This window comes from Mus pahari, chromosome 15 (genome assembly GCF_900095145.1).
Source record: "Mus pahari chromosome 15, PAHARI_EIJ_v1.1, whole genome shotgun sequence".
In the NCBI taxonomy this organism is placed as follows: domain Eukaryota; kingdom Metazoa; phylum Chordata; class Mammalia; order Rodentia; family Muridae; genus Mus; species Mus pahari.
Genome location: NC_034604.1, coordinates 61018223 through 61043483, shown reverse-complemented (window position 1 = coordinate 61043483; position 25261 = coordinate 61018223). Strand labels below are relative to the sequence as shown.

Sequence of the window (25261 nt, the reverse complement as noted above, 5' to 3'; positions counted from 1 at the left end):
AATATTTTCATCTGTAGACTGATAGACCCCACTTTTGTTTCCAATTGTATGTATGTATGCATGTTTATTTATTCTTGTGATGTTAGGGATGGAACCAGAAGTGTGAGCATGTTAGAGGTGGGTGTTCTGCCACTGGGCTGCCCACCCTACCATTGTAGACAGTTTCACTATTTTTATTAAAGATTCATCATCAATACTATACATTTTTTGGAGGTGTGGAACAAGGTTTCTCTGTGTAGCCCTGGCTATTCAGGAACTCACTATGTAGTCCAGGCTGGCACGGAAATCAGCTATCCACCTGCCTCTGCTTCTCCAATGCTGAGATTAAAGGTGTGTGCTACCATGCCCAGTCTATGGATTTCTCCTCCTCCCCGTCCTCCTCTTCTTCTTCTTCAATTAATTTATTTATGTATATGAGTACACTGTTGCTGTCTTCAGATGTACCAGATGAGGTCACAGGATCTCTTTACAGATGGTTGTGAGCCACCATGTGGTTGCTGGGAATTGAACTCAAGAACTTTGGAGGAACAACCAGTGTTCTTTACTGCCGAGCCATCTCTCCAGCCCCTTGTGGCTCTTCTTTTATGTTTTTTCTTTCTGTTGTAGTATTACTCCTTCACTTATTTGAGTCAGCATCTCCTGTATCTCAAGGAGTCCTTCCTGCATCTGAAACCCCTTACAAAGCTGAGGATGACCCTACAATCCAGACCTTTTGGCTTTTCCCTCCTAAGTGCTAAGATTATAGGTGTGTACTGTCATGTCCAGTTTGTGAGCCACTGGGGGACAGGACCCAAGTCTTTCTGTGAGCTACAGCTACATTCAATCAAGCCACATCTCCAAGCCTTACTTCAGTTTCTTAGAGTAGAAGCTGAGAACACTGACCTAGCATAAGCCAGTAAGTGTAATAAAAATCCATGTAATTATAGCTCTCACTTCATCTACGCATTTTTTCTGTGAGATGAAATGTTGTATTATTTTTGTTTATATTAAAAATAATTCCTAACTTTCAATTGCCTTTTGACACACAGGTTGGTTAAAAGCATGCTGTTGATAACAACAAAAACAGTGTATGGTGGGGGGCTGGTGAGATGGCTCAGCGGGTAAGAGCACCCGAGTGCTCTTCCAAAGGTACAGAGTTCAAATCCCAGCAACCACATGGTGGCTCAAACCATCCTTAATGAGATCTGACTCCCTCTTCTGGAGTGTCTGAAGACAGCTACAGTGTACTTACATATAATAAGTAAATAAAATTAAAAAAAAAAACAATGTATGGAACTGGAAAACATTAATCAAGGTAATTCAAACTCAGAAAAACAATTACTGTATGTTTTCCCTCGTATGTGGCCCCTAGTCTCTGTTAAACATGTGTACACTCTGGAAGTAAACAAGGGTTAAGGCTAGGAAACCAGAAAGCCAGCCATGAAACTGGACAAAGAAAGGCTTTGAGGGAAGGTGGTGGTACAGACAATAGAGCAACATGGAAGCAGGGCTGGGGCAAAAGGGTAGAGTAGCGAAGGGAAAGCTGAAGGAGGGATAAACCAAAGGAGAGGTGTCGAAAATCCTACATGGAAACCTGTCACTGAGTCATCGCCCCAGCCCCACTCTTGGTCTTTCTCTGATCCCCATTTCTAGTTTTGATCTATTGTGGCTAGCAAGTATACATGTAGGTCTCACTACTTATGATCCATGGTTGTCTGGGTAAATAAGCCTGAAAATACTGTGCACAGGAAACCCCCCCCCCTTGTTTATGGTGCTGGGAATTGAATTGAGGCATCCACACATGCAAGTCATGTGGAAGTTTTCTATAAATATCAACTAGGTTTAGTTCAGTCATGGTGATGCTGGGTTAGACGGGAGGATGAATAATGCCTGGGGTTATTAAAGGGACTAAACATAGCGCGAGCCAATTTGGCTCTGGTGTTGCAACAACCCAACTCTTCACGATCAGGTAGTTCTGAGCAGTCAATCACCATTGCAGAATCTTTAACATAACCAACCTCAGTTCCCAGTAGTGTTTGAGGACAGCCACAGCTATAAGCCTGTCCCCAAAACACCAGGAGAAAATAAGAAAAGTAGCTGTGTTTTGGCCTTTGCAGAACTTGCCTCATGCCTGTCAGTGAGCAATCAGTTAACTACTTGGTGAGTAGTCAAGAGTGAATGCTAAAATGTCAAACAAAACCAGTGGTCTCACCGGGCGTGGTGGCGCACGCCTTTAATCCCAGCATTTGGGAGGCAGAGGCAGGCGGATTTCTGAGTTCGAGGCCAGCCTGTTCTTCAAAGTGAGTTCCAGGACAGCCAGGGCTACACAGAGAAACCCTGTCTTGAAAAACAAAACAAAACAAAACAAAACAACAAATCAGTGGTCTCTAGTCCTGAATGAAAAATGGTTCTTTTCTATAGAGCTTTTGCTAAACCTCCTATTAACTCTTTAAGGTCCGCCCGCGAATCTTGCTCTGCTTATTTGGCCCCTCCTGCCGCCCTTCTTCGGTCCCTCCCTCAGACCCGCCTCACCAATCCTCTTTAGGCTCCGCCTCCTGCCCGCCCTCACACCGCCCTTCCCACCAGCTTTACCCCGCCTTGACCTCGCCTCCAAAGTTCTCATTGGCTACCACCTCTAGCCCCGCCCCCCGCAATCTTCCAACTCCGCCCTAGCCCCGCCACACTCCTCCTTTGACCCCCCCGCCGTCTTCGGCCCCACCCAACCCCGCCCCTCCAGCGCTTTAATAGGCCAGTCACGCCCTTCACCCCGCCCCACTCTCCCTTTGCTCCCGCCTCCAGCCCGGTTACTCGTCCCTCCCCCCCCTCCCGACCCGAGGGCGTGGTCGGCCGCCTAGAGGGCACGTCGACGTCCGCACGCCGGGGCAGGGCCTGGCGAGCACGCGTGGAGCGTGGGTTCGCGTTCCGTCGCGGGTCTCCTGCGCCGGTGGCGCGCAGTTCCCGGAGAACCGATAAGCCGCGGAAGCTGCGGGTCGCCGTCCGCCCGCCTTGGCTCCGTGCCTGCGCGCGCCCGGGAGCCGGCCGGGCCCACCATGGCTCACCGCTGCCTGCTGCTGTGGAGCCGGGGCGGCTGCCGTCGCGGCCTTCCTCCCCTGCTCGTGCCAAGCGGCTGCCTGGGTCCCGGCTGGCGGCCCTGCCTCCGTACGGTGAGTCCCCGCGTCGCTGCTGCTCCCTCCGGCCCGGCTTCCGGCTCCGGCGCCGGTGTCAAGGTCACCGGCCCCGGACGCGTGACGGCCTGAGGTTCTTGGTCCCCGTGGGCGATGTTTCTCTTGACCCCGGGGCCCTGGAGGGCCTCGCCGCGGAGAGTGGCTCCGGGAGCCCGGGAAGGTCATGCCTCGGCTTTGCTCCTCGCTGCCGTGGTCTCGTTGGCTTTCGAGGCACTGCAAAAGGACAGACTAATGGACTGCCCCGGCGAGCTGGAGGGGAGAGACAGGGCTGTGGCACCTCCCGTTCCCATGTGTTTGAACGAGGGGGCCGTGGCTGGCATCCTGAATACAAATCGGCAAATATCACTGGTGTCAAAATATGTATTGTTCAGGCTAGGACCTATGTTAGTTGCGTAACAGCGCCTATCCGGAGGCTTTGGCTACTGGTGTAGGGCCACACACTCCCTATCTGGTACATTTTATTGAAGTGATGCTGTGTTGGCAGGACCGTGACACAGCTTCTTACTGTCTGCCAGCCCAGCACAGGTTTTACCCAGAGGTAAAACATAGCATGGCGGTTGAGGAATGTGATTGGTCCCTTGGTCACTGACTTGACCACTTACTGTCCAGCGTCCTTGAGGTGGTTAGTCCAGCCCCTTCACTTAGAAACGGATAGTACATACTACAGCAGCCTTTCAGTATCCGGAGGGAATTGATGCTTGGACCCTTACCAAACTCAAAGGATGCACGCCCTCCTCCGTGCTTTGTTTTGTTTGTTTTGTTTGGGGATTTCTGAGGTGTGGTCTCTGTAATAGCCCATACTAGCCTCCTGTATCTCCCACCTGGTCCTTCTAATCATGCTGGTTCTTCGATTATATGCCCATCTCTAGATTACTTCAGTACCTAATGTGTTGAAAATGGTTAGTAAATAGGCTTTATATCCTACCATTCAATGAATAATGACCAAAACCCAACCCAACCCAGCCAACTTCTCCCCACACAGGAAACAACAACAACAAAAAACCCTAAATTGACCTCAAATATTCCTCATTGCTGAGGTTGGCAATGATAATGGACAAAACTATAACTACTGATCCTATCTTCTGTCTCTCAAGTGTAGGGGTTACAGTTATGCACCACCACACCAACGCATGTAAATTTTTGTTTGGTTTTGTTATTGTTTTCTTGAGTGTTTTTCGCCAGTGGTTGGTGGATATGAGAGTTGAAGCCATGTGTAAGGATGGCTGAGGGTACCTGTGTGTGGCATTTACTTTGAAGCTTACTTGTCATCCCTGCATCAGAGTCCTCATCATTTGTATCCTGTACTGCCCTGCTATAGACCATCTGTTCAGTGTTTGACCATTTCCCCATCTTACCTTGCTCATCTGATCCCTTCCCTTTTATAATCAGTGGACATTGGACTTAGGGACCTACTTTGTGAGACTGAATCTCATAAAAGGCCTTAGTGGGACTGTTGTCCCTGTGAGTCACCAGTGAATGCTGAGACACAAGTCCTCATTTGGATAGCTACAGCCAATCAGTATGCCTGTGCGTGATGTATACCCCTTGCGGAGGGACGCCTGAACATTGCTTTGCTGTACAGAATGTATATAGCCCAGGATATCCTTGAACATGTTATCCTCCTGCCTCTGTTTCCTGAGTGTTGGCCCATACCTGGTTTATTTGTGGTATTGAGGCATCCAACCCAGGGCTTGTGCATTCTAGACAACCACTCCAACTGCTTCATCCTCACCCTCCAGGGGGCATTTGGAGGTGACAATATTTGTGGAGTGTAACTTATGTGTCTGGTTCCATACCAAGCTGCAGAAACTTGTCATGTGTTGTGACATGAAGAAGTGTCCCTTCACTTCTGTGCTGTCTTCATTTCTCTTCAGCTAACCCTCCACATCAGTGCTTTGAATTCAGAGCATTGTACATGGAGAAACTTTCCTCCTGGAAAATACAGTACTGTTCATAGAAGATACAGTCCAACAACTTAGAGAACAGTTCCCTTGTATTATGCACTATAAGTCATATAAAGGTGGTGTCTTAGGGTTTTACTGCTGTGAACAGACACCATGCTCAAGGTAACTCTTATAAGAACAACGTTTAATTGGGGCTGGCTTACAGGTGCAGAGGTTCAGTCCATTATCATCAAGGCAGGAGCATGACAGCATCCAGGCAGGCATGGTGCAGGAGGAGCTGAGAGTTCTACATCTTTACCTGAAGGCTGCTAGCAGAATATTGATTTCCAGCAGCAGCTAGGATTGGGTATTAAAGCCCATACCCACAGTGACACACCTACTCCAACAAGGTCACACCTTCAAATACTGCCACTCCCTTGGCCAAGCATATTCAAACCATCACATTTCCACTCCCTGGCCCCCATAGGCTTGTTCAAACACATGAATCTATGGGGGTCATGCCTAGTCATAGCATAATAAAAAAGTAAATTTTGTCCAACTTCCAAAGTCCCCCGTAGTCTATAGCAGTCTCAACAATGTTTAGTCCAAAGTTCAATGTCGCTTCTGAGATTCATCCAGTCACTTAACTGTAATCCCCAAGGCAAGACAGGAAACCAGTTGGACAAACTACAAACATCTCCATGATTGATGTCAAAGTGATTTTCAGATCTCCAGCTCCTTTTTCATATTTGTTGACTGCAACAAACTTTGTCCTGAGCTGGTTCCACTCCCTGTTAGCAGCTTTCCTCAGCAGGTATCCCAGAGCTGTGGTATCTTTAACATCGTTGGGTCACCAAGACAACTTCAACATTACAGCTTCTTGTTTCAATGTCAGGGATCCCCCAAAGTGCTGGCATCATATTTCCAGCTCTGCCCTCTGTAGCAGTCTAAGCTCAGGTTGATCCACTCCACTGCCGTTCTTGGTGATCATCCCATAGTACTGGCATCTCCAATACACTTGGGTGTTCTGTTACAACTAGGCTTCACCAATAGTCTCTCATAGGCTCTCTTTATGGTGCCAAGCCTCAACTCCTTTGCATGACCCTTTCAGTCCTGGGCTATCAACTGCAACTAAGGCTGCACCTTCGCCAATGGCCTCTCACAGTGCCGAGCCTCAGCTGCTCTTCGTGACCCCTTTATGCCTTCAAAACCAGTACCACCTGGGTGACTCTTAACACATTATGAAGTCGAGCTGCAGCATCTGGAACACAGCTTCTTTGTGCTCTCAGAAAACACTTCCCAGAAGATTTCACCTCAGTGATGCTGGTCTCTTCTTTTTTTTTTTTTTTTTTTTAAATTTATTTATTATTATATGTAAGTACAATGTAGCTGTCTGTCTTCAGACACACCAGAAGAGGGCATCAGATCTCATTACGGATGGTTGTGAGCCACCATGTGGTTGCTGGGATTTGAACTCAGGACCTTCGGAAGAGCAGTCAGTGCTCTTAACTGCTGAGCCATCTCACCAGCCCCAGATGCTGGTCTCTTCTTAAGCACCACTAATTTCTTAGCTTCAGCATCAATTGTCCCATTAGTCCCTTCAATTCTGAACTTTTAGAGTCNAGAGCCACGTGGCCAAAGCTGTCAAGTTCTGCTGCTTGCTGGAGCTGGAACATGGCCCCCTTGTTCTATTACATTATCTCTAGCTTTCTATTTTCCAATTCCTTCACAGCCTGAGCTTGGCTGTCCTGAAACTTGCTCCATAAACTGACTTTGAACTCAGAGCTCTGCATACCTGTCTCCTAAGCACTGGGATTAAAAGTGTTGCCTACCAAGCCTGGACTGAAGCTTTTCTTCACCCAGAACTTGCTGTGTTCTAGGCTGGCCGTGAACTTAGAGAACTGCTTGCCTTTATCTCCTGGAGTTAAATCTGTACCACCATGCCTGGATCTAAACATAGCTGGGTAGGTTCTTGCCCCAAAGTCATTACTCCCTTAGTTCAATTTAATATCCTGAACACAGGACTCAGCTCCATTTCACTTCCTGATGCCACTTTAATACTCCAACCATATATTTTATATTTTTTTCTAAGCTTGTTATGCTTGTTCAAAACGCTCTTCATGAGACTTAACCAGAGCACAAAGTCTCTGCTGGGCTTTTTTGAGTCTTCTTTTGTCAATGCAATTAATATAAATCTCTTTACCTTAGACTCAGGTAGACTCTAAAGACAAGGGCAAAAAGCATTCTTCACCAAAATGCTACAAAAACAGTCTGTAGGCCACATACTGAAAAATAACTCTCCATTGAATCTTCTTGGAGGTCTGCACAGTTCCAATCACTCAGTAACAAAGTCTTCCATATTCCTACTAGGATAGCCATTAAGCCTCATTTAAAGCATTCCACTGCTTTCCAAATCCAAAGTCCCCAAATCCACATTCTTCCAGATGAAAGCATGGTCAGGCCTGTCACAGCAGCATTCCAGTCCCTGGTACCAACTGATATACACCATGACCAATGCAACTCTTATAAGGACAACGTTTAATAGGGGCTGGCTTACAGGTTCAGAGGTTTAGTCCATTATCATCAAGGCAGGAACACGACAGGCAGACATGATGCAGGCTGAGCTGAGAGTTCTACATCTTTATCTGAAGGTTGCTATCAGAATACTGACTTCCAGGCAGCCAGGACTAGGGTATTAAAACCCATGCCCACAGTGACACAACTACTCCAACAAGGCCACACCTCCAAACCGTGCCATTCCCTTGGCCAAGCATATTCAAAGCATTACGGGTAGTGAGTGAATTACCACTTCCTGTCTGTTTATTTAGTAACTGATGACCATTTGAGTTAGTAGCATTTTTACTATTATGAATTATGTAGCTGTGAGCTTGTGTGTATTTTTGTTGTTGTTTTTCTAGATGGGGTTTGTGTGTGTGTGTGTGTGTGTGTGTGTGTGTGTGTGTGTGTGTGTAGCTCTGGCTATCTTGAAACTCACCCTGTAGACCAGGCTGGCCTCAGACTCACAGAGATCTGCCTGCTTCTGTATTCTGAGTGCTGAGACTAGAGGTGTGTGCCACCACTGCCAGCGTGTGTGTGTGTGTGTGTGTGTGTGTGTGTGTTTTTTTTTTGGTATATATTTTTGAATAGTCATTTCATCGGGTTTTTTAAGGGGAGGGAGTGGAATTGCCTGGATCCTTTGGTATTATGCTAGCTTTTTTCTTTTTACATTTGGAGGGGTGGGGGCGTGCCATAGCACTTGAGGTCAGAGGACAACTTGTGGGAGTTGGTTTTCTCCTTCTGCTATGTGAGTCTGTGTATTGAACTTAGGTGGTCAGTCATGGTGGCAAACTGTCTCACTCCCTGCCCTCACGCCCTCCAATATTAAACGTGTTGAGATTTGCCAAACTGTGTTCCAAAATGGCTTGGTCATTCATTACATCTCACTAGCAGTGTGCAAGGGCTTTAGCAGTTGGCTAATGTAAGGACTGTCAGTGACATTTATCCCTGACTTTCTCATCACAGAAGTGAGATCAAGTTACCATTGTTTATAAGCAGCACTGGCTTGTAACTTTAGGTAAGTACCTAAAAATGAGTCAACAGGAAACAACAGTTTGGGTGAAAGTTGTCTTTTGGGTGTTATAAATCAGATAAACATTGCCAAATGAATGTGTTCTTAGGTCTTTATACTTGGACTGTGTCCAGGGTTGTGTCTGACTTAGAAGCACTGGTGATTTTTGGGTAGTTACTGCCTATCTCCTTCTTCTGTTGGTAGACTAGAGAGTAGCTTTGTGACATCAAGCCTTAATTCTTCCCAAAGGGAAGTTCACATCTCACTTCAGGGTGTCAGAATGAAGTCTTTTCCCTCTGTTTTGTAAAATAGCCTCATGCTCTTATTTACTGTCATGTTGCAGCTTTCTCAGTATGCTGCTGTCCAAGCAGCAAGCCCCAGACGTTCTCTTCTGAGGGATGTAATTGCTGCTTATCAGAGGTTCTGTTCTCGACCTCCCAAAGGTAAGTCCTGAGGTCTGGCTCTAGTGCCGTGTGTTGCTCAAGGTGCATGCCTTGGGAGGAGGGGCTTCCTGTGCGGGTACATAGGTGACCTCAGGGTGACTAGCTGTTGTCTGCTCTGTCCACACCCTGACTTCAGCTTCTGTCTGCTGGGAGCAGGGGAAATTATGTCACCTACAGGTGAACATCTTACAGGTGGTGGAATTGCACATCCGGATTGTGAACTGTATTGTTTAGACTTTGGTGTATTCTACAAGAGGACTATTATGATTTCTGCTGGTGTGCCAGCAGCTTTATAATAATATGCACAAAACCTGATGAATTTTAGTTTGAAGATATCTTTTATCTTTTCTGACAGGATTTGAAAAGTACTTTCCTAACGGGAAAAATGGAAAAAAGGCCAGTGAACCTAAGGAAGCTGTTGGAGAAAAAAAAGGTAGTTTTAGAAGAAGGTTGAGTTTGCTATTTTCCTTTGCCTCCCAAATACTGGGATTAAAGGCGTGTGCCATCATTGCCTGGCTAAAGATTTATTCTAAATTATGTGTGTCTGTGTATGGACATGTGCACATGTGAGTGCATGTGCCTGTGGAGTTCAGAAGAGGCCGACAATCCCCCAGTGTTGGGGTCACAGGTTGTGAGCTGCCTGTGGGGTGACATAGGTACTGGGACCACCAACCTGGGTACTCTTGGAAGAGTAGGAAGCAGTCTTTAACCACTCTGCCGTCTCTCTAGTTCCATAGTGCAGTGTTTTAAAGTTTTAAATTAAAATTTTAAATTTAAAATGAAAATCTTGAACTTTAACAGAGCCCTGTCTACTGACTTGGAGAAGGTTTTTTTTTTTTTAAAAAAAGATTTATTTATTTATTATTTGTAAGTACACTGTAGCTGACTTCAGACNCTCCAGAAGAGGGCATCAGATCTTGTTACAGATGGTTGTGAGCCACCATATGGTTGCTGGGATTTGAACTCAGGACCTTTGGAAGAGCAGTCGGTGCTCGGAATGCTGAGCCATCTCACCAGCCCCCTTGGAGAAGGTTTTTTAAGACTGGGTACGTGGACAGATCTTGTGGCACTAAGTCTTTCGGTCTCATTTCATAAGCATTGTGCAGTGAACCACAATGTTTGACACCTATTGGCGTCCAGCTGGTGTCCCTTTTAGGGAAATGTAAGTTAGACCTTTGACTTTTTGTTATTGGTGGTCCTGGTCATTGAGCCCGGATCCTCACCTATGCTAAGCAGATCTATGACTGAGTGACATCCCCAGGCCAGCCCCAAGGCTCTGGGTTGCAGTGTTGGTTACATGGGCAATGCTGTAGGATTTACCAAAGGCATAGTCCAGTAGTTGACAGGCTCACCAGTGAGAAGAGACTTGCATTACTATATTAGTCAGGGTTCTCTAGAGTCACAGAATAGTCTCTGTATAGTAAGGGAATTTGTTGATGACTTATAGTCTGTAGTCTAACTCCCAACACTGGTCAGCAGCAGCTCTGAATGGAAGTTCAAGAATCTAGTAGTTGCTCAGTCCCACAAGGCAAGAAGAGAGAGAGAGTAAATCTTCCTTCTTCCAGTGTCCTTATGTAGGTCCCTAGCAGAAGGTGTAGCCCAGATTAAAGGTGTGTGCTACCACACCTTTAGTCCCAGATGACCTTGAAGTCTGTCTTAATCTTTTGGAATTCATAGCCACTATTCCTCAAGCACTCCATGCCAAGATCCAGGTTAGAAACTTGTATCTCCCAGCCTCCAGATTAGGATCACTGGTGAGCCTTCCAATTCCTTGTTGTAGTTCATTCCAGATATAGTCAAGTTGACAACCAGGAATAGCCACTACAATTTTTTTTTTTTTTTTTATTAAGTACACTGTAGTTGTCTTCAGACACTCCAGAAGAGGGAATCAGATCTTGTTACAGATGGTAGAGAGCCACCATGTGGTTGCTGGGATTTGAACTCCGGACCTTTGGAAGAGGAGTCGGGTGCTCTTACCCACTGAGCCATCTCACCAGCCCGCCACTACAATTACATTATATTATATTACAGCTCTTGGGGTACAACCTTACCAGAGGAGTCAGGAATACTGTTACCCAGCCTGCATTGTGCCAAATCTCTTTCTCAGTGTTGTGCTGTTTGGTGGCCTGAGCTGTCGTATGTCACGTCTGCCTCTGTGAAGGCAGTGGTTTGGTGAATGTGTCATGAAGCCACTGAGGTGACAGGCACCCATGGCCTTGCCGCCTGCTGTTGGAGAGGTTGTTTCATGGTGGTTGGTGACATTAGAATGGTACTTGTAGGTCACTGGGAGGATAGAGAAGGGACAGAATTAATGACTGCATCAATTTGTTTGGGCTCTTTTACAAAGGGTCAGATCTTTTCGGAAGAGGGCTTAGATAACAAACGGGTCACCTCAAGTTCTGGAGGCCACCAGGCCTGGTTTTTTGTGATGCTGGAGGCTGAACCCTCGGTTTTGTGTGTGTTAGGCCAATAATAGCAACCGAGTTACTCTCCCTCCATGATCCTCTGCTCACCCTCTTACACAATCCCAGCCCAGCACACACTTTTGAACTTTGAATGAGAACTGAAGAATTTGCTCAGGTTTAAGCCCCTGTCCCTTTTTGTTCACACATGTCACATGGCAACAAATCACCCAGCCAGTTGCTTAAGCTCAGGTCTTCCTCTGTACAATGTGGGTAACAGTAGCAATCTTCTGGGGTTACTGAGTTACTGTGTGTGTTTTCTGAGGTCCTAGGCAAGTGCATCAGAGCCTCTTGGCCTTTGCCACTTTGTATTAATGCCTTTCCTCATAGTGCTTTCTGCAGTAACTGTTGCATTGGCCAGTCAGTGTTTCCTTTAGGTCCTCAGTGTCAGCATGGAGCTGTGCACGCCTTGCTGACAGTGGCCAACAGTGGGACGTGCTACATGTTGGACAGGATGTGCTACATGCTTCATGCTGGCCATGCTTCTCTCTCTCTGTTTACAGAATCACAACTCTCGGGCCCCCAGTCTTCTGGAGGTGCAGGTGGTGGGGGAGGGAAGCGCCGTGGCAAGAAAGAAGATTCTCACTGGTGGTCCAGGTTCCAGAAGGTTTGATTTCAAACTGTTTACTGTTGAGGTTGGGTTGGTAGCCCCCCAAAAAGCCCACATAGCGCAGATCATATTTCCACACAGAAACTGTGTTCCTCTCTGTCTAGGGTGACTTTCCATGGGATGACAAGGATTTCAGGATGTACTTTCTCTGGACTGCTCTTTTTTGGGGTGGAGTCATGATTTACTTCGTGTTCAAGAGTTCTGGGAGAGAAATCACATGGAAAGACTTTGTCAATAACTATCTTTCTAAGGGAGTGGTAAGTAATGGGCTGGGGTGTTGCAGATTAGAAGGGGAAATGCAGTTGTGTTAGAACACAGAGTCCAACATAAAATGGCTTTGCATGTTGAATATTTTCCTTGAAATTTTTTATTGTATAAATTTACAGTTACTATGGCGGGGGCATGTGTGTGTCATGGCGTGTATGTGGGGATCACGAGACGGCTTTGTGGACTCTTCTCCTCCTTTTATGTGGGTCCTGAGGACTGTGCTAGGGCTTGTGTTCCAAGCACCTCCATTTACAGGGCCATCTTCCTAGCTCCACATTCTTTTTTTTTAAATAGATTTATTTATTGATTTTACATATGTAAGAACACTGTAGCTGTCTTCAGACACACCAGAAGGGGATATCAGATGCCATTACAGATGATTGTGAGCCACCATGTGGTTGTTGGGAATTGAACTCAGGACCTCTGGAAGAACAGTCAGCGCTCTTAACCATTGAGCCATCTCTCCAGCAACCTCCCCGCTCCCCTAACCCCCAGCTCCAAATTCTTAAATTTCATGTATCTTTTGTTTCCTGTTGCTAGCATTTTAAGAATCATTGATGAAGCCCATGTCATGAAAGTTTTATGCTCTATTTTCTTCTGGTAGTCATGAGGTCTTAAGTCTTTGATTTGAGTTAATTTCTCATATACTTAGGTAAAAGATTTATATAGTTACATAAGGTTCAACTCCATTTTTTTGCTCATAGGGTTTTTTTTATCATTTATTATTGAAAATAATTCCTTTCATATAATATATTCTGATTACAGTTTCCCTTCCCCCAGATCCATCCTACCTCTTCACCTGTCCAACTTCATGTCTTCATTTTCTTGCTCTTAAAAGTCTCATTCTTAGCTGGGCATGGTGGCGCACGCCTTTAATCCCAGCGCTGGGGAAGCAGAGGCAGGCAGATTTCTGAGTTCGAGGCCAGCCTGGTCTACAAAGTGAGTTCCAGGACAGCCTGGGCTATACAGAGAAACCCTGTCTTGAAAAAACAAAAAAAAAACAAAAACAAAAACAAAATCTCATTCTTTCTTCTTTAGAAAACAAACAGGCAAAACCAAACAAAAACAGAGTAACTAAAAAACACAGTTAAAAAGCACAAGAAACACACACAGATACACACACAAATCTCATAAAAATCACTAAATCAAAAGTCACAAAAGACCAAGATGAAATATTCCTAATCAAAACAAAAAAATGAGATTTAAAAAAAATCTACAAAAGCACCATTGAGTTTGTTTTGTGTTGGCCATCTGCTGCTGAGCCCAGCATATAAGTGTAGTGTAGTTTATCCATGTAAGGAGATATATATATATATATCGTGTATCCATGTAAGGACCCCCCTTAAACAAACAAAAAACAACAAAAAGGGCCCCCCTTAAGTGTAGTTAATACCCAGTGAGATTTCATTGGCAAAACTAACTTTTCCTTCTAAAGCAATTGTGATTTGGAGCTAGCTTCTGGGTTAGGGATTCAAGTGTCCATGTCCTCTCTCAGCCCTGGGACCCATCTGTCCTGAGCCAGTGCAGGTCCTGTGCACGCTGCCACAGGTTCTGTGGGTTCATGTGTGTGCCGGTTTTGTCTGGAAGGCAGTGTTTCCTGGGTGCCCTCCATCCGCTCTGCTTGAGGCGTCTTTCTGCCTCCTCCCCACAGGGTTGCCCAGGCCCTGACGGGAGGGATTTGATGGGCATCCCACTTAGGAGCAAGTGTGCCAGTCTCTCACTCTCTGTACATTGTCCAGTTGTGAGTCTCTGTATTTGTTCTTTCTATGGCAGGAAGAAGCTTTTTTGATGACGGCTGAGCAAGGCACTGATCTATGGGCATAGCAGAATGTCTTCAGGAGTCATTTTATTGTTATGTTCCTTTTCCTCTAGGCCCATGGCCTACCTAGTCTCAGACCTGGGCAGTGTCAGGCATGGGTTCCAAATCTTGGAATGGGCCTTAAACTGGGTATTCATGTTTGTTGGAAACATTCCTTTTCCCATTGAATGGTCTTGACATCCATGTCAGAAATCATTTGATTCCATTTGTTTCTGTGTTGTCTGTTCTATTCCATTGTCTTTTTTTTAAGATTTAATTTTTTTTTTTTAATGTATATGTGTACACTGTAGCTGTCTTCAGACACTTTAGAAGAGGGCTTCGGATCCCTTTACAGATGGTTGTGAGCCACCATGTTGTTTCTGTGAATCGAACTCAGGACCTCTGGAAGAGCAGTCAGTGCTTTTTTTTTTTTTAAGATTTATTTATTACTGTATCTAAGTACATTGTAGCTGCTGTCCTCTGACACACCAGAAGAGGTCGTTGGATCTCATTATGGATCTGTGAGCCACCATGTGGTTGCTGGGATTTGAACTCATGACCTCTAGAAGAGGTCAGCCAGTGCTCTTAACTGCTGAGCCTTCTCTCCAGCCCCTATTCCATTGTCTTTTAATCACAGTTTTGAGTGGTATAGCTTTGTAGTGTGTAGGTCCTTCAACTCTGTTATAGTTTTCAGAATTGTTTTGGCTGTTCCTTTGAGACTCCGTGTAAATTGTAAGAATGGTTTTCTATTTCTAGAAAAAAAAAAACAACCTTTTAGACATTAACTCTTCAGATCACTTTCATAACAGTATAAATTCTTTCGATTTGTGAGTGCAGATTTTCTTTCATCTTTTTTTTTTTTTTTTTGAGGGGCATGTACTTCTTTATTTTTTAACTTACGTTTTTCTTTTTTTCTTTTTCCTTTTGCTGTGTGAAATCTTTCAAGTTGCATTCACGACTGGTTGGTACAAACTTCCCTTCCTCCCCACTCCAGCTACCTTTGCCGTGTGTGCACGACTGTTCGTATGAATGTGGGTGCGTGTGGCCGTGTCTGAGTTTGCGGGCACAGAAGATAAACGGTCCTTTTGGGTTTCCCTTCTTATCCAATCCTCCCTCTCTCGTCCGGAGTCCAGTGGCTCGCCTCTTTCATCTTTCTTAACTTATTTCTAAATGCTTTATGGCTTTCCTTGTGCATTTCTTTTACCTTTTGCCTAAATTAATTTAGTCCCTACATATTTTACTCTGCTTGCTATTGTAAGTGCGACTATTTTTCTTAATTTCCTTTACAGATTACCCCTTGTTAGTACATAGACATATTACTGATTATTATTTTTGTTGTTGTTATTATTATTATTATTATTATTATTTCTTCATTTTATTTTAGTTTTTGTTTTTTTCAAGGCAGGGTTTCTCCATGTAAGCCCTGGCTATCCTGGAACTCACTCTGTAGACCAGGCTGGCCTTGAACTTAGAGATCCACCCGCCTCTGGCTCCCAAGTGCTATTTTTACAGTTATTTAATGTGTCTGTTTGTGTATATATGTGTAGGTCAGAGGACACCTTGTGGGAATTAGTTCTTGCCTTCTACTCTGTAGGTCTCAGGGATCGAAGGGTGTCTGCTTGGCAGAAAGCGTCTGTATATACTGAGCCATCTCACTACTCCTAAGGCTACATAAGGGGGAACAGGGTCTCCTTATGTGTAGCCTTGGCTAACCTGGAGCTTGAGATGTAGTCCAGGCAGGCCTCAAACTTACAGCAATCCTCCTGCCTCTCCTCTTCTTCCCAGGTGCTGTAATTACAGGCATATATTGTATAAAATGACACTATGACCACTCCAAAAGATGGTCGAGGAGAAAGTTTTATTGTAGCTATGAGAGAAACTACAGCAGAGGCATCTAGAAGAGTCTGGAGCAGGGAGAGAAATTAGTAGCCTGAAAATGGCCTGCATGGAATTGACGACGACGAGAGGAGAGAGATGGGCAGAGTGAGAGAGGGAGACAAAGTGTGGGCAAAGGAGAAGGAGCCAAAAGATGGAAGAGCACTGCCTAAACACACGTGTGGACCCAGAGTGGGGGAAGGGAAGCCAGAGTGGTGGGGAGGTTTATAGCTAGTAGGCTATCTTAGAGAGCCATTCGTCCCTCTGCCAGTGATAAGGAAATGGCTCCTTTGGTAGATGAGAATGGGGACTGGGTGGAGTTTCCTTTGAACCTGCTGACTGTCATCCTGCCCAGGGGTGCTGTTGGCCGTTGTGAGTTGACTTTGTATCCTGCTGTGTTTCTGAATTCATGTACTTGTTCCAAGTCTTGGGGAGGGTGTGTGTGTTATTTCCAGCATTTTCTAGAATAGCTACTCCAGTTTTATTTTCAGTTTCTATTGGTGTGATAGATGTCTTCCATCCTTTTACTCTCAATTTGTTGGTGTCTTTACCAGTAAGATGTGTTTCATAGAGACAACCAAGTTAGATATAGTTTTGTCAGGTTTGAAAGAAACCCAGAACAAATTGCTGTTGTGTCTGTTAGCACATCAAAGCAAATGGTGGCCTCCTCTAGGTCGCTCAGTACCTGCACTTCCTCTCAGCTCTTCTCACCCATCCATCCTTTATCCTAACCCTCTCCAGCTCCTGGGCTTCCTTACCCCAGCGTCTCATTCTCCTGCAACCCTGCCCTTTCGGCTGTGGGTCCCTTGTTTCTCTTGGTTCTCTGCCTTCTTGGTCTTCTGCTCTCCGTCCTCTTGGCCCTCTCTTTCTCTGCTGGCCTTAACTAGTGTTGTACTTTGTCTCCCTGCTCTGGACACTGCTGGTTGTTCTCTACTTATCTACAGTAAAAACCTTCTCCTCAACCTTGAGCCACTACACCATTGTTTCATTCAGTTTCTTATTTATGTATATCTGTGTGTGCCTATATGATTTATGTGTACCATGTGTTTGCCAATGCCTGCTGAGGTCAGAGACCATTGGATTCCCTGAGACTGGAGTTACGGGCTTATGAGCCATCCGGCCTAGATGCTGGGAATCCAACCTGGGTCCTGTGCAAGAGTGATAAGTGCTCTTAACCACTAAGCTGTCTCTTCATCCCCCAGCCTGTCTCTTTATGGATGAGTTCAGGCCATTTATGTTGTTATAGTTTATAAGTTATTATAGAGGGATGCTTAGTAAATTGCTGTGGTTTTTGTTGGAGGTTTCCTTTGGTTTGTTTTCTGGTTGAAGTGCTTGCTCTTGGCCTTGTCTCTTTAGTGTCAGACTTGCTGACACAGCAGAGGGCATGGCACATGCTTTCCTTGTTCCCCCGTTAAGCCAGTCCTGTTCCCAAATGTAAGCTTCCTGCTTTCTTTCTTCCTCTTCTGTGTGTACTGTTTCCATAATCATCTTTTGTAGTGCCATGTTGTTGGTCATGAACTGCCTTCATTTGTGCTTGTCTTGAATTGTCCTTATTTCTTTGTCATTTCACAATGTAAGGTGGAAGGAAGGTATGGCTCAGCATTCAAATGCTACAGCACACATATGGAGGTCAGAGGTCAGACCCTCCCACCTTACATGGGCTCCTTGGGCTAAATTCATCAGGTTTCATAGCAAGGGTTTTTAACCACACTGGCTATCTTGCCAGCCCTATATCTGAATCTTTTTTTTTTTTTTTTGGTTTTTCGAGACAGGGTTTCTCTGTACCCTTGGCTGTCCTGGAACTCACTTTGTAGATCAGGCTGGCCTCGAACTCAGAAATCCGCCTGCCTCTGCCTCCCGAGTGCTGGGATTAAAGGCGTGCGCTACCACGCCCGGCTATATCTGATTCTTAATGATATTCTTTCCTCCAAGCTTTTAATAATACTCTTACAATACTACACCTGAAGGACAGTGACAGCGGGTATCCTTTATTTCTCATGATCTGCTGTCAGTAAGTCTGCCAAGTGACAATGCCAAACAGAAAGCCAGGGTGTTCCAGAGAAGCTGGCACAAGGGGGTAACAAATGAGCACATATGAAAATACTATTACTACTACTAGTTTAACAATCAAATATAATTAGGAGATTAAGGAAAACAAGTATGTACTATTTGATATTCAGGGAATGGGAAAAGAGTAAAATGTTATAATAGCAAGTGTTAGAGAGGAAAGCAGTAAGAGTCCTTGGCCAGGAAGAGTGGATTGGAGACCACTGTGGAGAGCAGCTTGACAATACCTAGGAAACCTGAAGGACTGTGTGCTCTATAGCCTACCTCAGTGCAGCTGCAGCTGCCTCTAAACTGTGTGTCCCTGAAGAACTTTTGAAGAGATGTTCCAGAAGGTGTCTGCAGGGGTGTTCATCACAGCATTGGGTACGACTGTGTACAATTTGAACCAGCTTAACTGTTAATGAACATGGAGGTAACTTGGAGTGTACTCATCAAACGCAAGGCTCCACAGAATTTAAATGCCAGTGTAGTGAACCTTGCAAGTATAATGATGGGAAGAAAAGAAAGGTGAATAAAAACAGCCATGTAAAAACTTTGGGAACAGGCCAGAGTGAATGTAGATTTCATTCAGGGTTAACCACAGACGTCAGAAGAGCTGTCTTAGCCTCTGGGACTGGAGTTGTGGTGGTTGGGGTCCACTGTGTGGATGCTGAGTCCTGACTCCAGGGCCTGTGTGAAAGCAGTGAGTGCTCGCGACTACTCGCCAGCCCCTCTGCCTCAGTTTGATATAGGGTCTCAAACCTTTAGTAGAGTAGACCTGACTGACTGGCTGTAGAGACTGGGGTGGCTCTGCCTCCCCAGTGCTGGGATCACCTTGCCCAGCCTGTCATATGTCTTTTAAAAAATGTGAATAAAATAACATCTCAAGTATTTTCTGTAAACTTACGTTTAAATATTTGCCTTTTTAACATTCTAGGTGGACAGACTAGAAGTTGTCAACAAACGTTTTGTTCGTGTGACCTTTACACCAGGAAAAACTCCGGTTGATGGGGTAAATAATTTTATTAATTGATGTGAATTAGTAGTAAGTTAAACTTTCTCAGGTTTAGACAAGAAAACATCCCCTGCATTACATTAGATAAGTATACTGGGGGCAGTGGGGTGTGGCACACCACAGGTGGATGCGCACTGACGCCAGCTGCTGTGTGGAGAGGCTTCAGTTTGGGGTTGGTTTTGGTAGTTATGACATAGTGAAGAGGCACCCACTTTTCAGCATCCCAGAATAATATGCGATTCTTGTACACTGGAAATCATTTGTTCTCTTGGGCAAAGCATTAAAATTTGAATTCCCTGTGTTTTGAGGTAGGTTCTTTGAAATCAGTGTAGGAGTCTTTCTGTTTGTTTCCCTTTTGCCTTTCTGTGGCACCCGTTTGTTCCCAGTTTTTGTGTGTGTGAAAAGGGTCAGACTCTGTAACTGGGCTGCCCTTGGATTCGGGCAGTCTTCATGCTTCAGCCCCGCAGAGCACATGCAGAAACCATCACACCTGGCTCTGCTGTAGTAAAATAATCTGTATTTCTGGTCCATCTAGTTTGGGTTCCGTGTACAGATGGCAGAAGTATCAGATGCACAGAGGAGGTTTTGAAAAGGGGAGGGGAAGGCTCAGGTAATGTCAGCCTTCCCTGGTCTGACCCTACTCCTAGTTCTTGGGTGTCCTGCCATCCTGCTGGCCTCTGCCAGGGCCAGACTTGCACCAGGTTGCTCTCTAACCTGTTTTCTAGCCACACCAGGCCCCTGCTTTTGGAGATTACCCTCCCTCAAATGTCTGTCTCCACCCTGTTAGTACTGTCTTGTGGTACCATCTCCAAAGGACAACTTTGATGATGGAGAGGCCTCATTTCTAGGACTGAAATACACATACATTCACACCTAAAATGAATAGCATTGTGTTATTTTTATTTCTCCATTATGCCACAGTAAAGGTTTCTATCTCAAGGTTGTTGGCTTTGTTTGTCTTGTGGTATTGGGGATTGAACCTAGAGCCTCATAGGTGGTTTACCTCATAGCAAGTGCTTTACCACTGAGCTGTGTCCCTAGCCCTTAGCATCATAGTTTGTCTGGTGTGCACACTGTAACCCTAATGCTTGATTAGGAGTTCAGAGTAAGTCTTGGTTTCATTGGGTGTGTACAGGCTTTTCCCCATCACTGTCCTTAACTAGAAGAGCATGAAGATTTTCTGTAGCATTTCTGTTGAATTGAGCACTTTATGTCATCTAGAATTAAAGTATATAAGATACAATATTCAGATACTGTCCCATTTCATAGAAGGGACTTGTGCATCTCACATCTGGGTTTGAGATTTTCCTAGAATTTGGAGCCATTTCCATGTGGATCCTGAGGGGTGATTATTTTGTGTTTCTTGTAGAATAGCTGTCTCCTCCACATTCTTCAAGGTATTTGTCCTTGAGGAGGACATGCAGGAAGTCTCCAGTCTTAGGTACTAGAAGGGTAACGCCCAGCATAGCATTTCTAGTACTTTCTACTAGCCAAGTTTTGATTATCACTGTCACCCTGATCCTACTTCCTAGGAACATTCTCAAGGTTAAACGAGTTAATGTACCCATCAGGGGCTTAGAGCAGTGCTTCAGCTGTATGCGCAGCTGACTAAGCTGTTACTGTTGGATCACTCTGGGTTTTACTTTGGAAAGAGGCCTTTGGGAAGTGGACAGGAAGAAAAGTGTACTTGTTCATCTACTTTTCAAGTAGGTTTTTAAATGCTTTTCTTTTTTAAAAAATTGTGTTTCTTTGATATTTCATTTTTATTGTGTGCCTTTGCCTGCATATATGTCTGTGCACCATGTGCATGCAGTGTCTGAGGAGGCTAGAAGAGGGCGTTGGGTCCTGTGGAGCTGGAGTTAGGAGCTGTGAACTGATGTGTGGGTGCTGGGAATTGAGGCCAGGCTTCTGAAGAGCAGCAGTGTGTTAACCACTGCCCATCTCTCTGAGTTTGTAATTTTTTTTTTCTTTTTTTCTTTTTTTGGTTTTTTTGAGACAGGGTTTCTCTGTGTAGCCCTGACTATCTTGGAACTCACTCTGTAGACCAGGCTGGCCTCGAACTCAGAAATCCACCTGCCTCTGCCACCCAAGTGCTGGGATTAAAGGCGTGCGCTACCACCACTCAGTGAGTTTGTAATGTTTAAGCCAGTGAGGAAGATTGCTAAGAAAATGTTTACTGCTAAGGATTACCACATGTTCTCACCAAATTTTAAAAAGTCACCATATCTTTACAACCAGGCTTTTATTATTGTTGAAGTCTTTCGTGTTTCTGAAAAATTCTTAGCAGGTTAAATGCTTTAGAAAAATCAAATTTTTGTTAGTTTTTCATTCTTAGGATATTTGTTTTTCTGTTTTTATAGCAATACGTCTGGTTTAATATTGGCAGTGTTGACACATTTGAGCGGAATCTGGAGACTTTGCAGCAAGAATTGGGCATAGAAGGGGAGAACCGGGTCCCTGTGGTTTACATTGCTGAGAGCGATGGGTAAGAATTCATTTTAAGTATGTGATTTGTGCCAGGTAGGGTGCATATACCTATAATCCTAGCACTTGGGAGACTGAAGCAAGAATATTGCCATGACTTTGAGGCCAACCTTGGGTACATAGAAAGACCTTGTCTCAAAAAGCTGGAAAAATAAACAATAAAAAGACAGAGTTAAGTACCATTTACTATGTTATAGATGGTTCACTGTCCCTTGTCATTAAGTGACAGGGTTATAAATTTAAAGTCTTTTTAATTTTTAAGGTTTATTTGTTGTATTTTATATAAATGAGTGCTTTGTGTGAGCACCTGCACACCAGAAGAAGGCATCAGGTCCCATTGTAAAGGGTTGTAAACCACCACCATATGGTTGCTGGAAGTTGAACTCAGGGCATTAGAAGAGTGGCCAGTGCTCTTAATTGCTGAGCCATCTCTCCATTAAAGTCTTAAGCAGGCCTTGCTCTTTTGGGCTATATTGAAAAATAAATCATTAGTACTTTTGTCTTTCCACATGACTACTTCCTTTGTACATGATTCTGTTTCTCTTGGTTAAGCAGGATTTAGAGTGTTATGGACCAGTGTGCTGTCCTTGTATAAGTTTTGCATGAATAGCCCCATGTGAAGGAGTAGCATCCTACCTTTAGCTGTCCTTTACCTTTCTAGTTGATAGTTTTCCTGGATTTAGGAAATTTTTCAGTGCTGGGTGGTGGTGGCACACACCTTTAATCTCAGCTCTCTGGAGGTAGAGGCAAGTGAATCTCTGTGAGTTCAAGGCCAGCCTGCTCTACAGAGCACCTCAGGACAGCCAGGGCAAAAATTTCCAGGCTCCAGAGGGGGCTCAGCAAATAAGAGCCCTGGCTGCTCTTCCAGAGGACCTTGATTCAATTCCATGCACCCACATGGTGGCTCACAGCCATCTGTAATTCTAGTCCTGGGAGATCCAATGTCTACTTGAGCCTCTGTGAGCACAGGGCATACACACATTGCACAGACATCTATGTAGCTAAAGCTTTCCTACATTTAAAAAAAGAAATCGGGCCAGGTGTGGTGGTGCACGCCTTTAATCCCAGCACTCGGAGGCAGAGACAGGCGGATTTCTGAGTTTGAGGCCAGCCTGGTCTACTGAGTGAATTCCAGGACAGCCAGGGCTACACAGAGAAACCCTGTCTCAAAAAAAAAAAAAAAAAAAATCATCTCTCTTTCTTCAGAACTACTTCTCTTAGGGTTTACCTGAATAACTCCACTTATAATTTGGGCAGATGCTTCTGTTTGTTGAGGATAGATATATGGGCTGGGGAATGTAAGTTTTTAGTAGGCTATTCATCTGTTGTGTGCATACCTGTAATCCCTGTGCTTGGGTCATTTTCATTAAATGCAGAAGGTGTGTCCTGCTGTGAGACAGGCAGTTCCAGTGAAGTTAGCACTGTATCTTTTTTCTCTGTATGTGAGAACAAAACCAGCCCAGGAGCTGGTGTGTTAATTGCACTGTTGGTATTACTCATCGCTAGAGACTTGTGGACTTGGGCTCTGGTGGCGCCTCATCTCTCTCTACTGTGATGCCTTCCAGCTGATGGGATGCTTTTGCATGAGATCTTAAGATGAATGCCCAAGATGAGAAGCTGGTGTGGGTGGAATAGGCTGAAATTTCACAAGCTGGATAACCCTTATGTGATATGCCTGGGCCTGAACTGGTTCAGGTTTTACAACGTCTACATAGACTTTGCTGATTGAGCATTCCTAGTCAAAACTTGAAATTCAGATTTCTCCAAAATTCTAAATTTTTTAAATATTTGTTGGCATTGAAAATTGTCTGGCATTTCAGATCCATGTTTTTAGGTTAGGGGTTCTCATAGCTGTAGACAGTTTCATTTCATTCTTTTATAAACTTGTTTTCCAGTGCAGGTTATTTTTCCTTGATTCTTCTTTTAATAGTGTTTAAAAATGTGTAAACATTTAGCAAGTTTGTACTCAAAAGTTATGTTAAATAATAGTTACTAAGACAAAAGATAGACTACTTCCCCAGGCTTTGAGGCATCTTTGCAGGCACCGTGTTGGAGAGGTTCTGCTGAAAGAGAACCTTGTTAAACAAGAGTGGCCTGTGCAGTTTCAGAGCAGAGACGTTAAACATTGTATGCATTACTTTCCAAACTGGCTTGCTGTTAAATGAAGGCTTTTCTGAAGGTTCAGGCCTCCTCATAAGAGAACTGGTGTCTGAGGCTAACACCAGGATTACGCTGAGCATTTAAGTGAGTAACTGGAAAGAAAAGAAACTTGGATACAATAGTAGTAGCTAGCAGTACTGTGCATACTGAGATAGGAGCAAGACATTGAGAGCCTATGTGTTGAAACAAACTCTCTTTTTGTTGTTATTGCTTTAGAGATATAAACATGCCAAGATTCTCCTGTGCCTCACATAAATTACAAGAATATTTTAAACTACTAGGTTTTTTGAAGCTTGTCACCATTTGCCGATATCTGAAGCATAGGAAACTCACCAGCTGACCTGTTGTGTGTTGTCTCTCTAGCTCCTTCCTGCTGAGCATGTTGCCCACGGTACTCATTATCGCTTTTCTACTCTACACCATAAGAAGAGGGCCCGCTGGCATTGGTCGGACCGGCCGGGGAATGGGTGGACTCTTCAGTGTTGGGGAAACCACAGCCAAGGTCTTAAAGGATGAGATAGATGTGAAGTTTAAAGATGTGGCTGGCTGTGAGGAGGCCAAGCTAGAAATAATGGAATTCGTGAATTTCTTGAAAAACCCAAAGCAATATCAAGACCTAGGAGCAAAAATCCCAAAGGTAAAAAGCTACTTGGAGAGGATTAACTCCAAGGTGTATGTATTTAAAAATGTCACTTATGACCTATTCAACTCGTTCATTCTTTCTGAACTTTGTTTCTGTCTGATTCAGTTCTATAGCCTGTTTTCTATATCTCACTTATACATTTTGTGTATTTCTGCAAGTGTTTTCTCTCCTCATGGAAGCCTTCTTTGGCCTTTGTTTCTCCCTCGGCCTGATTTAGACACCCCCCTCCCTTGGCAGCTATACCACCTGGTAGCATATTCATGCTGCAGGGGTCTAACCTCGTCTTCCACAGAGTGAGAGGCTACCTGCTCGTGCCTGGCACTGACAGTCTTGGCACAGTGTTTGTTGAAGAAGAGACAATACTAATGTTCACTTCTAACACATATCTTGTAGCTGCTGTGCTAATGCTGTGCCTATATTGTGTCAGCCCTGCAGCCCTTGACTAGGCATAAAGTAGCAACTTATTATTTGTTATGTGGATTGCTTACAGGTGGAGGTCCTGTTGATTGACCCAGGGTCTGTACTTGCTCACCAAGTACTTTATCACTTAACAGCAGATACTCCAACCCCTTTTTACATAGACTTTTGAGACAGTCTCATTAAGTTACCTGAGGTGGCCTTGAGCTCTTCCTGTGGCCCAGGTAGACCTTGAACTTACTGTCCTCTTGCACCAGCCTTCTGTTGAGTTGGGGTTACAGATCTGTGCCACAGGCCTATCTTGGATTAGCTACTAATTAACTGGATAAAATACTTCATCAATGAAGTTTACTTTAAAGAAATGCTCAGGGGGGCCTGGAGAGATGGCTCAGGGGTTAAGAGCAATGACTGCTCTTCCAGAGGTCC

General features: G+C 44.6%; 1 protein-coding gene across 1 annotated transcript in view; it reads left to right on the top strand.

Moving 5' to 3' along the window:
• The first annotated feature begins 2853 nt into the window (after positions 1 to 2853).
• Afg3l2 (AFG3 like matrix AAA peptidase subunit 2) overlaps positions 2854 to 25261 on the top strand; it is a 46191-nt gene continuing 23783 nt past the window's right edge. Inside the window, exons 1-8 of the mRNA XM_021214253.2 lie at positions 2854 to 3143; positions 8959 to 9058; positions 9414 to 9491; positions 12024 to 12127; positions 12235 to 12387; positions 19054 to 19128; positions 21492 to 21616; positions 24139 to 24412. Coding sequence (XP_021069912.1) covers positions 3030 to 3143; positions 8959 to 9058; positions 9414 to 9491; positions 12024 to 12127; positions 12235 to 12387; positions 19054 to 19128; positions 21492 to 21616; positions 24139 to 24412 — 1023 coding nt within the window. The 5' untranslated portion in view covers positions 2854 to 3029. The remainder of the gene's footprint in view (positions 3144 to 8958; positions 9059 to 9413; positions 9492 to 12023; positions 12128 to 12234; positions 12388 to 19053; positions 19129 to 21491; positions 21617 to 24138; positions 24413 to 25261) is intronic.